Source organism: Kogia breviceps, chromosome 14, assembly GCF_026419965.1.
Source record: "Kogia breviceps isolate mKogBre1 chromosome 14, mKogBre1 haplotype 1, whole genome shotgun sequence".
NCBI classification, from domain to species: domain Eukaryota; kingdom Metazoa; phylum Chordata; class Mammalia; order Artiodactyla; family Physeteridae; genus Kogia; species Kogia breviceps.
Window position 1 is genome coordinate 18,627,391 of NC_081323.1, and position 17,175 is coordinate 18,644,565.

Below are 17,175 nucleotides of genomic sequence, written 5' to 3' on the forward strand. Positions count from 1 at the left end.
TCTAATCTCTAACTGCTGGGAATTAACTACTCCACTTATCTGAAGCATTCAACATTTACCTTTCCAATACAATTGACTTCTTATCTGATTTGCCCAGCAGCCCATAAGTTCCTTGAGGGCTAAAACCATTGTTTATCCACCTTGGTAGCCCTACAGCTTGGTGGTTATTTCAGAAGAGGAATACAACAGGTTTCTTTAAATGACTTGACTTTTACTTGCCATGGGGGTTCTCTTTCTGATTCTATACTTACTCTAAACTAAAAACAGTGACATTTTCCAATTACAGTGAAGAAAATATATACATGGGTATTTTTCATTAGGATACAGGACTATAAGCTAGAAAATGTGCGTTTAGTCTTGAAAAGACACACAGCCTTTTGAGCTGTGGCTTTCAAATCTTAACAAGTGTTTAATAAACTATAAACCAAGATTAAGAGGGTCTTTAGCCTCAGTCCCCTGCATGTAAACAGTCAGTCTATATAGAACTAATTCCTTGACTATTTTTCTGTGGAGCCCATCTCTCTTTTAAGTTGCCGTTCACATTTCCATAGTATGTCTGAGGGACTTGCCCAAGCAGGGTATGCCTAGCAGGCTAACCAGAACTGACTGCCCTTCCAAGACAGTTTTCTCCTTTCAATAACAGTATCAATAAATAGCAGCACATGGGTACTCAACAGTTTATGATATGCTTTCACATACATTATCCCACTTGGTCCTGGTGGAATCTACCCAGGTGAAACCTTAAGGAAGACAGAGTATGTAAGACTCTAGATTTTACAATCTCTTTCTGGATTCAGAGTAATTACATTCCCTTCTTCAGAGCCAAGGAAGGTGAGGAAGAGAACTAGCTATAGAAGCCAATACACATTTACCACGTTCTTCATTGCACTCTGACCACTGAACAGTAAATAATGTGAAGGCAAGGACTGTGTCCATCTTGTTTACCAACACAATTCCTAGCACCATGCATACACTGTGCCAGGCTCATACTGGGATTTCAGTTAATATTTGTGAATTAATAAGTAAGATTACAATGTGATGTAAAAAATGGATACATCTTAGGGACATCACTAGATAATGCTAATTATGATATTACCGTTTTTGTGGGGATGTTTTTCAATTTGTCAAAGTGATTCTAGAGGCTGAGAACATTAGATTTCAACAAAAAGACAGAGATTATCAGCCCCACTAACTGGTGCAGCTCTTAGCTACCCCTTACCTTGATTCGTGAGCTAGGGTTCAGCATGATGTATTTAATAGAACCCTGGATGTTCTCTGTCCAGGAGACTAGCCAAGTAACCTTGTTATCATGTCGGACCTCTTTCCACTTATGACCTGGAGGAGGAGAAGGAACCTTGGCATCTCTGGAAATAAAGCAAGAGCAGTGAGGTGAGAAGTAATGAGCAATTTCATCTTTCATAACCTGAAGTGGACAAATCTGCTGAGCATATATTTCCAAGTTTTCTCCTCACCAGTCTATATGTGATAAACACTTGGGAGATCTATACATAGAAATACCATGCTGCTCCCAAACAGTCCTCTGTAATGTAGGAAAAATTCCCAACTACCAAGAACAAAGGAAGCCCTCTACTTCATTTCCGGCCAAAGGATGAACTGTGCTCACTTGCTACAGTTGATGATTATGTCCTCAGGCATGATCCGTCTCTTCAGCATGCCCATCTTGGGGTGGTTGCCACGGCCACGGAAGAGCCCAGGAGGTTCTATCTTGAAGTTGGCAATCCTCTCTCTGTGGTTATCCATAACACAGAAGCCATATTCTTTCAGTAATTTTTCATTCTCCTCTTTGATTTTCTGGAAGATGGCAAGGAAGTACTCAAAAGGGATTCAAATTACTGTGCTCAGCTCATACATTCTTAGCTCTTGTGGGAGGACAGGTCAAGGTAGAGAAAAGTCTAAAAATCACTAACACTAAGAAACAAATTCAGATAAAGGAAAACCTAAGAGATTTTTTTTGGCCGCACAGGCCCCCTATAGTGGAAGTGCAGAGTCCTAACTACTGGACTGCCAGGGAATTCCCAAAGACCAAAGAGATTTTTCAAGCTTAAATACAGTAAAATTCCCATGTGAACAGTATTTCATGTGGGTTTTCAAGTGCAAAGAAACCTGTTATGGATTCTTTTCTAGTACATGGGTACATATATTTTATACTGTGATCCTTGCTCCAAAGAGGGAATGATTTGGAGCCTCCTTACCCTCTGTTGACTCTTCCTTCATATTATACTCAGCAATTCAATTTAAGTTAAGTCCTGCTGCCCTGTGTGTATAAAAAAATCCACAACTTGCTGGCAATAGGTGTCCTTGGCAGGGCTCTGACATGGTGTTACTTATAAAACCTCCCTAGGGACTTCCCTGGCAGTCCAGTGGTTAAGACTCGTGCTCCCAATGCAGGGGGCCCAGGTTCAATACCTGGTCAGGGAACCAGATCCCGCATGCTACAACTAAAAGATCCCGCATGCCGCAATGAAGATCCTGCACGTGGCAACAAAGATCCCGCGTGCCACAACTAAGACTCGGCTCAGCCAAATAAATAAATAAAACAAATACATAAATATTAAAATAAACAAAAACAAATCCTCCCTAAAGTGGTTTTTAATTTGAAAAACACCCCTGAAGTGAAAAATAAACCAAATTTCACTAATTGGGAATACTGGAGAAAAGACTAAGCTGAGACTAAAAAAGCCTAGTGCAGGGATCATTCTTATGACCCCTATAGTAACTCCTAATTTTTTTAACTGAAGGTCAAATAGGCACCCTCAAACAATGAGTTATATAAAGACAATGGCCTAAATTATATAAACATGCAAGTTTAATACCCTGAAACTACAAGGCCCTGAAGTGCAAAGAATTCCTTAAAATCCTTAACTCCTAGACCTCTGATTCTAGATAGAAAATGTTTTAGGCTTGAGGGCCATACAGTCTCTGCTGTAATTACTCAACTCTGCCACTGTTGCATGAAAGCAACCATAGATAACAGGTAAACAAGCAGATGTGGCATGTTCCAATAAAACTTTTCTACAAAACAAGCAGCCTAACTATAGCTTGCCTACCAGTATTCTAGAAGAAAGTGACATCCCAGCTGGATACTAGAAAGATCCTTCAGGAATGAGGTTGGCCATGGCTAGAAGACGAAGATGGATGAGCATGCCTAGATTCCAGAGTAAAATACATCAAAGAAGGAGAGTGTGTGTGTGTGTGTGTGTGTGTGTGTGTGTACATGGCCGATATGATTTTATCTGTCTTAAACAGATAAAAAAATCCTAACATCCAGGAGGCACTGTGGGTCAGATCTGCCCATCCTTAAATACTGTATTATTAGAGCTACTGGCTGGTTTTTAGATCAACAGAACACCAGGGTTCTCATACTGAGCCATTAAACGTAGTGCTTATTCACAGTTTTCAGTCTACATAAAACCCTTAAGAAATTCTAGACTTCACTAGGTTGAGAATCCTATATCTTTAGTATAGAGCCATGTGAAACCATTAAAGTCAAAACTGTTTTGTAAGAAACAAGAAGAAAATTAGATAAACTGATCACTATTCTAAAATTCTCCAGAGGTTTAAGAAATTCTGCAGTACCAGTTTCTCTTCCTTGCTCATCTGCTTCCGAGCTTCTGTCTGGGCTTTGAAATACTGGCTCATCTGGGTAAAATCACATTTGCTGAGGTTGGTGATAATATTCTTCTCTTCATTGGTCATTTCCTAGTTAAAAGAAAAGGGGGAGACAGAAGAAGAAGAAGGTAAATAAACTAAAAAGCCCTCTGGTGCAGTTACAGCAAAGCATCATGTTTTCAGTCAAAGGGTATCTGGCAGGGTAGTCAATCTGAACTTGTGAGTTTTGAAAAAAAAGGAACACGTTTCTTACTTCATTCTATTATAAATATGTATTCACTAGAAGAACATTCAAAATAACTTAACACTGGAAAGGGTAACACTCTTATGTAGTTTCTTGTACTCCTTGGCACACTGCCACAACCCCCTAAGCATATGAGTACCACAGCTGGGGAAACATGAATACACATCATTCATTTTAGTAATGGGAGAAATATTCCCACATTCATTCTCTCCTAGAAACATCCTTGCTCTATTCACGTATTAAATCTTACTTCTAGAGCTATTCAGAAGGTAAACTTCAGCTCAGCCTCTGTTCATATTATCCATATTGAGAATAAGGAAACTTTAAAATCACGTAGGCAGATACAGGATAGATATGTGGTTTCAAGAGCAGGAAGTACCTAAAGCTAACGAGCATGAATCAAGAGGGAACAGGACAACAGTAATGCATGTCTCTTTGCAATAGCAGACAGATGACAGTCCTGCAGAGGCCAACTTTACTTTGCTCAGCTGGAGCTGAGGTTTTCTGTTTGGCCTAATCTGATAAACTATCCCCTACAGTCCTATGACAGCTAACAGGAAAGAAATATAGGTATTCTTGTTGGACAGAAAACCTATATAATATAGTAAATGAACAGAACTCCCTCCCCCAACTTTTTAATCCAATAAAATTCATAAAACTCAAATTGTACATCAGGGAATTTTTTGTAAAATTATAACTTATTACTTAGTAGTTGATCAATATTTTTGTAAGGTGCTAGGATATCAATATATAGGCTACAATACCTTTCTCCAGTCTTTAAAGAAATTTTTCCTAAATATTTCCTTAGTAGTATATTCATGGTCGAGCATTTTTGCAAAGAACGTAGCTACTTCTTCTGCTTTGGGGCTCAGCTTCATGACTTTACCTAGAGAAAAAAGTGGTTCCAAAAAATGAGGTGTAGTATTCACGTTCTGAGTATAAACACTGAGGCTCTGGAGACGTCTTCTTTAATAATGGTTTACCTTCCAAAGGTATGTATATAAAGGTCTGGTGACACGTGGTAACAACAATAACAACAAATACAGTAGTATATTGATTTGTATCTACTTGTACGAATTCGCCTTCTCTGTATCAGATATTTACCTGGGTCATTCTCTGGAGACTATGCCAGTAAATTGTTCCCAGGAGCCTGCTCAGGACAGGGATGACCTGGGGGAGGCCCAGTCACTCTTCCTTTTCCTTTCAGCAAGCAGGGTCCTTTACACCTCTTCAATGGTTTTTAAAAATCAAATCCTCAGAGGGACTCCTGCCACTGCTAAGCTAAACAGCTTCTGTTCAAGAAGGGGAGGAAGGGATAGGGCAGGGAGTGGAAGAAAGGAATTGTGGGGAAAAGAAATAGGCATCTTTCTTCTTTAAGTTAGGTGGGTGGAATATGAATTAAAAATATATATTCACAGCAGGCAAGCCCAGATATCCCATATGAAAAATCTAAGTAAGACATTCCTCTAGAACCTTGCTACTCAAAGTATAGTTCATGGACCAGTAGTATTGACATCACATGGGAGTTTGTTAGAAGTACAGGATCTCAGGCCCCACCCCAGACCTCCTGACCAGAAAAGTACATTTCAGTGAGACCCCCAAGTGGCTTGTGTATACACTAGAGTCTGAGATGCCCTGGAACACAGGCATTATGAGATTGCCTCTTTCAGGGAAACAGGACTCATCCAGAACACAGGGATGACTGGGGTTCTTGGCATACACGTTTCTCCACTGCCTTACTATTACATAGGTACTAATAATTCACCAAGGATTTCCCCATTTATTACAGAAAACTAAAACTTAACCAGAAATCATTCATTTCAAAACTCAGAAGACATCTCATCTCATGATGGTTAGAAAGTTATTATCCCTGATTGTAAGGTTGATACAGGGAATTGCAGCTCCAAACTGAAACTTTCAGGGTAGACAGAAAGAACCGGCTTGAAATTCGTAATATTAAAAGGCCAGCAGGTGGCGCGGCTTCCCCTCTCAACATCCCGGCTCCTTCCAAAGGCAACACCTTGAGGATAGGCTGGCTTTCAAGAGTTTCCTGCACTTCTTTAGAACTCCCCCACTCAAGTCGGAACCAGTGTTGCCAGTTAAGATGTAACATGCTTCCAATATAAAGGAAACCATTAAGTCACTAAGAATAAAATAAATGAAATAAAATAAAAGGCAAGAAAGAATGTAAACTGTTCTTGGGTGTGTCTGGTATACTCTTTGGCAAATTTTACTGAATTCTGTCCCAATAGAGAAAGCTATTTTGATGCCTCCTGTTTTAGATGAGCTGTCAAAAGATGAAATGACAGCTCCCAGCAGTAGAAGGGTAGGAGGATGACTTAAAGGTTCCTGACAACGGTAGTGCTTTGTAGAAAAGGCTGAGCTCCAGGAATAAGAAACTGCTGAGTCAGAGCTGAAAACTGGAGGTTCTTAGAGGCCATTCACTGCTTCAGCCAGTCTGTTTCCACCTCCCTGGCAAGCGCTAAAGGAGTCTGAGAATTCTCTTCCCTAGAGAGCAGGCAGGACTGACAGTATCACTCCAGACTAGTAAGTCAAATACAACTTCTTGACTTACTGCAGTGTGGGACTTTGCCTAATGAAAGGGAAGAGATCTGAGAAAGAGCAAATGAGAAAATGTGAGAGCCCTGGAGCTGGAGCTCCTATAAAGGATGACCGGGCAGGAATGCAGGAAGGGACCATGGTGACCAGTGATGATTAGTTCAGGCCTTGGCTTCCCATCTTGGAAAGTAAGAGAAACCCAAAGGCTAAAGAAAGGAATCTAGCTTTCCTTCAAATCACTTTGGACCTCAGAGTTAGGCTTTACCAGTTGAGCTTTCTAAAGCTCTTGGTAAACCCATACTAGGGTTACAGAATACCTGAACTTTAATGATTATCCAAGGCTCTTTCTCTTCATTGGAGTTTTAGTTTTGAGTCACATTTAAGAGTCTCCAGGAATGACCCACTGTGAGGGCTGACAGTAGAACTCTGTACTCTTGTCCTGTGTTGTCCAGTCAACATAGGTCAGAATGTTTATCTATGTAAGCATTTGTCACTGAGGCTATAACGTCCTGCTAGATGGCACAGTCCAAGAGATGAGGGATTCGTCAATATTGTCGCTGCTGGGTCTTGGTGTCTGAATATAGGCACGCTGAATAAATACAGTTTAAAAAAATGAATTCCAGCTTGCCAAGTTTGACATGTTCCTCACTTGCAAGACCTGGCCTTTCAGTATAAACTACTCCCCTTGACCTATAAGCATCCATGGCCTGAGGCCACTGCTCGTGGACACAGAGATATACCAGAACTCTGAGTGTTCACCACTGATGCTTTTCAGCAGTCCTCCTGGCCCAGTGTTTCTCAAAGTTTGGTCAGCAGACCACTTGGTTCAGAAGCACCCAATATCACTCAACACCAATTAAATGGGCCCAGATCCACTTGGTGAATCTAAAGCACATGAAAGTTTGAGGAATAATGCTCTAGCCATTTCTGGAGAAAACTCTTGGAATGAAGGAAATCAGTTGAGTATTACCATCTGCATATTGCTATATGCCAATAAGGGAGCATCAAAGACTACTCTCAAAATTTTCAACCCAAGGACAGAAATACCAGTGACAGTTAATAGACAATTCTGAGGGTTCTAAGAGAACTAGGCAGGATATTTCTTCAGAGCAGCTCATCAGACTTGACTGCATAAAGAGCAAAGGCATAGTGTTGTGCTATGTAGAGTGAGTGATAGACACCTATTAGCCCTACCTAGATGTTGATGGCAGACTAATTAATCCTCAACCAAGTACTAAATACTATTTCTAGCAATGAGCAGCTTGTCAGCTTGCATTATGTCACTAAAATAAAATACTACCATTCAAGTCAGGCTTTTCTAGTAACTCTTACAAAGAGTAGCTCCTTAGAAGTGAAGTTCAGATAAAAACATTAGGTTTGTGGACCAAGTGCTGTGACCTATGTAGATGGACCTTTATGGGACCATGTCTCAAAGGGAGACAAGGGAGATAAGACAGCCCCTTTCTCACGGCACTTTTTCAGCACCAAATGGGCCTTTTAAGAGTTAAGTAAACACCTGATAGCCCTTTCCCCAAACCATACGATGACAATAAAACAAAATGAAACAAACAAAAAGGATTATACAGCACAAGATCCTTCCTCACTTTCTATTCCTAAATAGAAGCAGACTCTTTCCTTGGCCAAGAATTGGACAACCTTGGAACAACTCACCATCATAGTAAAACTTGACATTCTCTGGAAGAGGTTCATATGGTGGAGCAAATACAGGACCTTTATGTTCTAGGAATTTCCACTTGATGCCTTCAGGATAGCGCTCTTCTTCCCACCTTTAAAAGACAAAGTACAACCTCATTTAGTGATCACTTCACCTAATATAGAGATTATCACCTATTAAATGCCAAAATAATTATCTGCTCAACTGATTGGTGCTCTGGAATGACTCTCGGCCCCACATTCAAGGCCTGGGTCAAAAAAACCAGCATCCTTCACTTCGTAAAAGCCAATACTCACAACAAATATGATGGAATAATCAGGTGAATGGAGGAAAATACATTTCAGCAGTTTAGTCCAAAGATATCAAGTACATGAGATCATTATTCAGCAATAAGTAGGGGATATGGATATGGAAACAACTGTTTTATCACAATGATGTAACAGTAAGCCACAACGGTGTACATGACAGAGGTATTATTTATACAGCTGATACATAGGAAAAGGCCCCCTGGGAATGGAGATGCCAGGTGAAGGTGTAAGGGAAAACCTTTGAGAAAGTACATAATGACTATCATCCCATGTAATAGTTCCCTAGTATCCTTCAAATACTCAGACCATATTAAAAACATCCCTATTATATCCAAAAAGTATTTTATAAACTAGGATACAATTAAGGACCACACACTGCAATTGGTTGATATGTCTCAAAGTCTTTCTTTCTCTAGAATTAGACAAACCTTCTCAACACCACCACCATTTTATTTTTTAAAGAGTCAGTCAGTTGTCTTATAGATAGAATAGTTTAAAACTTCACAGATTTTAATCTTCGGTATTCCTATCTTAAAATGAAAAGTCCTACAGTTCTACAGAATTATTCTGGAGGCCAGTTATGCATATCCTATTACTTCCTGTCATCTTCCAATGCCAAAGTTTTAAAGTTCAGAAACATCAAATAAAAATTACATGTGGGGCTTCCCTGGTGGCGCAGTGGTCGAGAATCCGCCTGCCGATGCAGGGGACACGGGTTCGTGCCCCGGTCCAGGAAGATCCCACATGCCGCAGAGCGGCTGGGCCCGTGAGCCATGGCCGCTGAGCCTGTGCGTCTGGAGCCTGCGCTCCGCAATGGGAGAGGCCACAACAGTGAGAGGCCCGTGTACCACAAAAAAAAAAAAAAAAAAAAAAAAAATTACATGTATCAAAAACTGTGCTGTAACAATAGCATTACTATAAAACCAAGGTCAACATATATGGTCAAATAATTTTTGACAAGGGTGCTGATTATTAGGAAAATGTAAATCAAAACCAAGAGATAGCACTCTCACCCACCAGGATAGCTATTCTTAAAAACAAAAACAAACCAGAAATAACAAGTGTTGATGAGGATGTGGAGAAACTGGAACTCTTGTGCACTGCTGGTGGGAATGAAGCGGGTGCAGCTGTGGAAAACAATATGGCGGTTCTTCAAAAAGTTAAACATAGAATTACCATGCGATCTAGAAACTTCACTCCTGGGAATACACTCAAGAGGACTGAAAGCAGGCATTCAAACAAATATTTGTACACAAATGTTCACAGCAGCACTATTCACAACTTCCGAAAGGTAGAAACAACCTAAGCATCCCTTAACAGATGACTGGATAAATAAAAAGTAGTCTATACATACAATGGAATATTACTCAGCCTGAAACAGGAAGAAAATTCTGACATGCTACAACATGAATGAACCTTGAGGACATTTTCTTAAGTAAAATAATCCTGTCACCAAAGGCCAGATATTGTGATTCCACTGATTCAAGGTACCTAGATTAATCAAATTCACAGAGACAGAAAGTAGAATGGTAGTTACTGAGGGCGAAAAAAGGGGGAATGAAGGAGGGTTATTGTTTAAAAAAGAGTTTCAGTTTTGTAAGGTGATGGGAATTCTGGAGACGGATGGTGGTGGGGATCACTGCACAGCAAAGTGAATGTATTATAATACCACTTAACTGTACACTTCCCCCAGAATCTTTTACTCTCCAAATCAGAGAAAATACATATGGATGGATGGATGTGTGTACAGAGATGAGAGAAATTGCAAGAAGCCTATCTATAGCAGTCACAGAGTAACTGTATGGGGATCCAGAGCACCAAGTTCTCCTTTATCCTAGGACTTGGTTCCATTCTTCTCATCAACTCCACTGTTTTGTTTTCATTTTTTTTTTTTTTTTTTGGCCATGCAGCACAGCTTGTGGGACCTTAGTTCCCTGACCAAGGATCAAACCTGGGCCTACAGAAGTGAAAGTGCAGAGTCCTAACTACTGGACCGCCAGGGAATTCCCAACTCCAGTGCTTTTTAATTCAGATTCCAACTTTTTATAATTCTTTTTATTCCGTCACATTCATCCTGAGGGCTCACAGTAACTTCTTAACCATTTAAGCAAATTAAGAGATGCACTCAACACTAAACCTCAGTTTAAACAGAAAGAAAGAACATATCCTATGACACATGCTGATATCATTGGATCAGCAACTACTACTATACAAATAAAAATAGTAGTGTTGGCCTTTTAAGGCCCCCATCAATGGTTCACCAACAAAGTTAAGAAAAACATGTACTTAATCACACTTAACACCATCAACAAACTCCCTAGTTTCTAGATATTCTCATGAAGAATCATCTGTTTAGAATAAACATGGGACTTATGTTCCAACAGGCCAACCCTGACACAAAAGTACACTCAACTCAAAGCAGAGCTGAAACCCTATATAGCTACAATGGGTAACAGTTAAAAATAGGGGGAGCTGGGACTTCGCTGGTGGCGCAGTGGTTAAGAATCCTCCTGCCAACGCAGGCAACACGGGTTCGAGCCCTGGTCCGGGAAGATCCCACATGCCACATAGCAACTAAGCCCGTGTGCCACAACTACTGAGCCTGCACTCTAGGGCCCATGTGCCACAACTACTGAGCCCGTGTGCTGCAACTACTGAAGCCCACGTGCCTAGAGCCCGTGCTCTGCAACGAGAAGTGCACCACAATGAAGAGTAGCCCCAGCTCGCCTCAACTAGAGAAAGCCTGTGTGCAGCAACGAAGACCCAACGCAGCCATAAACAAACAAACAAATTAATTAAAAATAATAAAAATAAATTTAAAATTTAAAAAATTTGAAAGAAATAGGGGGAGCTGGGTTTAATAGGTTTCTATGAATGAGCCTGAGCATACTGCCACCACTTGTAACATTGTTTCTATGGAGAAAATGTGACACAGTAAAGAAACCCACAGGGTTTCCCTAGTGGCGCAGTGGTTGGGGGTCCACCTGCTGGTGTGGGGGGTGCAGGTTTGTGCCCCGGTCCAGGAGGATCCCACATGCCGTGGAGCGGCTGGGCGTGTGGGCCATGGCCACTGGGCCTGTGCATCCGGAGCCTGTGCTCTGCGGCGGGAGAGGCTACGGCAGTGAGAGGCCCGTGTACCACAAAAAAAAAAAGAAACCCACAGGGATCCTGACCATTTTCCTATTCCCAAAATTACCAAGGAGGGAGAAAAGGCTCAAAGTTGGCTTGTTTTTTCACATGAATAAGTCTATTACTCTGGGGGGGAAGCAAAAGATCTACACATTTACCAAACTGGTAAAGGGTGTTAATTCTTTTAGTGAGATAGCAAGAGAGGTAGTAAAAATGAGAGTATCTGCCATTTAAGTTCACTGACTAGGCTCTCAGTGACAGTCACTGAGGACTGGACCACCGACTTCAGAGTCTAACAGGCAAGCCTACAGTGACAGCAGGAAAGGGCAAGCGACAGATTAAGACGCCAGTCATTCCTGTTCTCTACTTCTAAAAACTTACAGTGGTAACTTCAAGCATTGTGCTTAAGAATGCACACGATTTAACAACCAGACTTGAGAAACACATGCACTGGAGGCTGTAGCAAAGATTACTCAGCCCCAAACCTACCATCTTCAATGGTCCCACTTAAACCAAAACAAGAATAAAAACCATAGGTCACAAGTCTCTCAGAATTAAAGTGTGGTAACAGTGACAAGAATTTCAACCACAGAAGCAAAATTAGGCTATTAGACCCTTCAAGGATACCTAATTCCACACACAAAAGGCTGGACTAGAAAAAGAGTACATCTGCTTCCAGGCCCAGTAAGAGCCAGGGCTCCAAAGGAAGGGGGAAGGCAACAGAGAGCCTGTGATGACAAAGAAAGTACCTTGTTCACTCAAACTTACTGAGCACCCAACCACAGAACCCAGAGAGACATAACAAACTGACAAATTACTAACTCACCAGTCCCAATAATAACCCCTGATTTATAGGATCACTTCATCTTAAAAAAATTTTTTTATTAAAGGTCATAAAAACCTTTCAATATTCCATCACTAAAAACTTTAATTTCAAAGAAAAAAATGAAATAAAAATGAGGAAAATAAAAACACATGTTCTTTAGTTTTCTGACCGACCCCAGAAAGGCCCAGAGTTCCTTTGCTCTGTATTTTTCCTTTACACTTTCCTTTTTTAACCTCACATATGTCGACACCAACAATGCCGATTGCACAGCTGTGCTGAGCCTTTCTGCCACTGCAGCTCTGCTCCTCTCAGCCACCTCTCTGGACACTGATGTTTCCCCTTTGCTCAGAGGTACTGGTGAGATTACTGATCTCTATTACAAAAGCCATAGAGTAAATGCATACCAATGGGTCTGGAACTCTACATACCAAACTACAAATAGTGGTTACCTCAAAGCTATAAAAGAAAAATGGGAACGGGAGAAAGAAGGAAAGGGAAGTGTCATTTTTTTCCAACTCATATACCTCTGAATCATTGGAATTTTTTCAACATAAACACAAATCATGTATAGTATAGATGTAGTGGCTAAATACAAAGTTTTAAGAACAGCCAGTATTAAAAATACAAGTTTATTTCAAAACTCTAAACATCTAGAAATAACCTGTTATTGCTAAACTGTCCTCCATTGAAGACTGTCTGAATCTTCACTCTCCACAGTGAAGAATGCCTGTTTTCTCATATTTACAACCCTAGATGTTTTGATAATTAATCTTTCCTAATCTGAGACACATTAAACGAAAAGATGTTTCATTTATTGTTTTTCTTCGCGTCTTTCTTTGCTACTTGTGAGTTTCACCATATTTTAAGATGTTTGTTAATCATTTATCTTCTTTAATGAGTTGCCTTTTCCTCATTTTTCTATCAGACTATTCCTTTCATTAATTGTTTTAAAAGACTTTTGTTTTTCATATTAAGAATCTTAGCCCATTGTAGTGCAAATATTTTCCTTTAGGATTTTTTTTTTAATGGCATGAGTTTGTTGATTTGCCATATAGAAGATTTTAATTTTATCAAATTTATAAATATTTTCCTTACGGCTCTGCTTATATGTCTTGCTTCAAAAGGTCTTCGTTATTCTACAATTATAAAAATATTCACCCAGGCTTTCTTGTGGAGGTTTGTTTTTTTAAACAAATAGGCAATTTCCCCAACATGATTTATAGAACAATCCATCTTTTCCCTCTCATTTTAAATGCAACTTTATTCATATGCTAAATTTCCATATATATATAGGACTTCTATAGTTCACTCTGTTCAACAGGGTGGGACAGAGTATTGATATCCAATTGGGTAAGAGGTTCTCACTAGGTCCTGCAAAACTTATTTCAGAATGTTATCCCAGAGAGATTCTTTTAAGTACTTCCCTCCTCCCACAAAAATCAAGCTATTCATTTTAATACTCAATATTCTTGTTTCATTAGGTTGTACAATAAAAGAGCTAACATTTTAACACAGTGCTGAAATATTACCATTTCCACTTCTGTTCCTCTTCTTTCTTCGGCTTCTTTTTCTTACTATCTGGCTCAGGAACTTTTTTATCTTTATCTTTATCCTTATTCTTGGGTTTTTTCAATTTACCATCCTACAAAGAAACATGGTGAGAAAGCACTTAAATAAGGACTAATTACACTTCTCAAAGTAGTTTTGGGGAGCCATTTGACAGAAAAACTGGAATCATGGAATATGAGAACTGGAGAAGTTCTTGAGTCCAATACTCTCAATTTGACAGATGAATAAAAATTTATTGGTACTTTTCTCTAAAGCCGTGTTTCCTAAAACTCCCAGATACATGATTACCTGAGAAAGTAGTTAAAAACATTCATTCTATAGGGGAAGAGCCTGGGAAATTGTATTTTTTTTTAGCCTCAGTGGAGTTTGGGACACAGTAATCCCAGTGTATTATCCTCACTTATTTTAAAATCTACTCATCTTTAAACCTCTTCTAACACCATCAAATAACAGGTACAGGAGACTTTTAATGTATTAAATATATAATTTGAAAGGAAATTTCTGATTGAGCCTGGGGGGGGAAATACTTTATTACTGCTATTTGCATACACAAAGTCATGAAGCAGTAAGCAAGCAAGTACTTGGGAAGCCCTACAACAATTACCAATTCCCATGATAGTATTTCTTTGAACTGTAACCCTAGATGAGCTGTCACAGTAGCACAGAAAAAGAACAAACATAAACAAGTATAATCCATCAATACAGGTGATAAATCTCAAAACACACACACACACACACACACACACACACACACACACACACATCCAGACAAAAATGTGCTATTCAACAGGTGGGGGTCCTGCTTAACAGAATCTAAACTCTTCTGAAGAATATTTTCCTTTGTCCTAACTATTCAATATGATTTAAGTCTTTATTCAGCAAGTTTTATATAGCTATGAAAAATGGTTTTGAGTCATCTTAAAGTCAGTTACAGAATGGCAGAACTTGAAAGAACTTTATAGTTTGGTTTCACCTCTTCCAGTTATAGTCAAGGAAACTCTGAAACAGGTTTTGTCACTTGCTCAAGGTCAAAAAACTGCTATTGACTATGATGAGAGCCCAAGTTTACCAGAAAAATAATAGAATGTGACTCATGGGAATGGCTGGAATATATAAACATTCTAGGACTACACATGATGGGATGGTTATCAGATAAACTCAGGGAAAGCAAATGGCCTCCAGTGTACAAAGAAGGGGAAAGACTACAGTACTACACATAGTTTAAAATAGGAATGGAGAGTATAAACGTGTAAGTATGTCTGGGAAGAGAAAATACTAGAGAATCGCATTAATTCAGATAATGTTTACTGTTTAGGCTGAAACACACCACAGGAAAAGGAAATGTTTTTCAGTTAAGACATTCTCTAAACAGCTTCTGAACAGGCATGCAGATGGTTTCATCAGGAAACTACTGGCTACATCGTATGTTTTCAAGCCTCAAAATGGGATTATCAGTCACTAGGAGACTTCAGAACAATTCCCAGAAATGAGAAACACCATAGCCAGCAAGTGAGGTTTAATGACTGATCTTGCCATCTAGGGTCCCTACCACAATAAGACTGGGTATTAATTTAGTCTTTCAGCCTGCTTTTTTTTCCCTCCCCTGTAGGGAGAGGGTTGCTAAGACAATTAAATAAATGAAGTCAAACCATTCTTTCTCCCAAATGGTTTTAACAGTTATTACTAACCTCTGTGAAACCCAGAGAAAGGTATTATTTTACATAAATGCAACATAAGCATAAAGGCAATATAGAACGCATGGAGAGCTAAAGTTTTACATTTCTTTATTGACTGGTCTGTACTGGTAATCTACATGAAAGTGGAGTGACTATCATACTCACTACTCAACATTTCACTCTCAATTCCTTGAGTTGGCTCTTATACACTTGAGCTTCTGCCAAGAACAGGCTAGTTGTCAGAAAAGCTACAATTCCCTAAATGCAGGCCCTGATCATCTCTCTACGGCTCACCTACTCATTCATATTCTTAATATGATTTCATTAGAGACACTCCTTCTGCCTTCTTGTGGATTTGGAGGATCAGTGAAGTTCCACAGGAAGCAGAATAACATGGCAGCTAGTGTGCTGGCTCTGGAATCAAACCACATGGGATCAAATCCCGGCTTTACCACTTGGTATCTGTGTGACCTCAGGCAAATGATTTAACCTCTCCGTACCTCAGTTTCTGCATGTGTAAAATGGAGATAATAGTAGCAATATTTATCTCTAAGGACTGTTGTAAGGATTAAATGAAATGATACCTACAAAGCGTGAAGAATAGTGCCTGGCACACTGTAAGCATCTAGTACATTTAATTTGAATTACTAATATTATTACTACTATGATAGATTACATTTTTAAGACTCACTGCCCCTTACTATCACTATCTTTACTGACGATACTTCAAGCTATCGACTTTATACTTGTGAATTCATTTTGTCCAAGACAATGGCTAAACTCAAACGCAGCAAAGCTAATAACTTACTCAACCCCTTCTTCTCTTAGGAGAGTGCAAGATTAAGATCCCTGTGAATTTCTGACATCTTTTTCTTGAATTACTCGCCCACAGTTTTTAGTCCAAGAAATAGTGTCAAAAGAAGGAACCATATTAGTATATGTTAAATCTACCACAAGCATCAAATAGAACCCTTAGAAAAGTACCTGAATTGAAACTGATATTTTAAGGAAGGTTATAAGCTAGGAGAAGAAAGAAAAGAGGAAGAGTATATGTGTTTCAGACAGAGGACAAAGCATGTGTTACATAAAGCCCTGAAGCACAAAAGAATCTGGTATGGAAAGAAACAAAGGAGGTCTGTGAGGCTGGAACAAGGTAAATTAGAGAAGAAGCACAAGATGCAGGGGCCAGATCAGAAGAAGTTGTAAAGAGCTTGGATTTAATCTTGTATCCAAGGGACACCCATTTAAAGGACTTTAAATAGGGAGAGTTACCCAAAATGAGTGATGAGCAAGCTTTGTTAGATTTAAGAAAACACTAAAAAACATTCCTAGGGAAAACTCTTCTGGGTTGTAAGCCAAAATATGATTTCTTGCTAATACTTCCCCTGTATGTATGAAGACAGCACAATTTCTCCAAGAACATGTCAGCTGGCAGCATAGCTATGGGTAGACACCCAGGAAGGCTGAGATCTTAAAACAGTGCCGCAGCCACTGTAACACACTTAAGAGTTTTTCCCAGTGTTTCCTCTACAACAAAGCAATAAATTCCTAAAACCCAT

At 39.5% G+C, this 17,175-nt stretch overlaps 1 protein-coding gene across 1 annotated transcript in view; it reads right to left on the reverse strand.

Annotated features, from left to right (window-relative positions):
* The window catches only part of TOP1 (DNA topoisomerase I), an 88,520-nt gene that overhangs the window by 19,882 nt on the left and 51,463 nt on the right, over positions 1-17,175 (reverse strand). Inside the window, exons 8-13 of the mRNA XM_059038598.2 lie at positions 13,901-14,013; positions 8,105-8,220; positions 4,639-4,760; positions 3,598-3,720; positions 1,625-1,812; positions 1,220-1,364 (exon numbers count right to left, since the gene is read on the reverse strand). Of these exons, the coding sequence (XP_058894581.1) occupies positions 1,220-1,364; positions 1,625-1,812; positions 3,598-3,720; positions 4,639-4,760; positions 8,105-8,220; positions 13,901-14,013 (807 nt within the window). The remainder of the gene's footprint in view (positions 1-1,219; positions 1,365-1,624; positions 1,813-3,597; positions 3,721-4,638; positions 4,761-8,104; positions 8,221-13,900; positions 14,014-17,175) is intronic.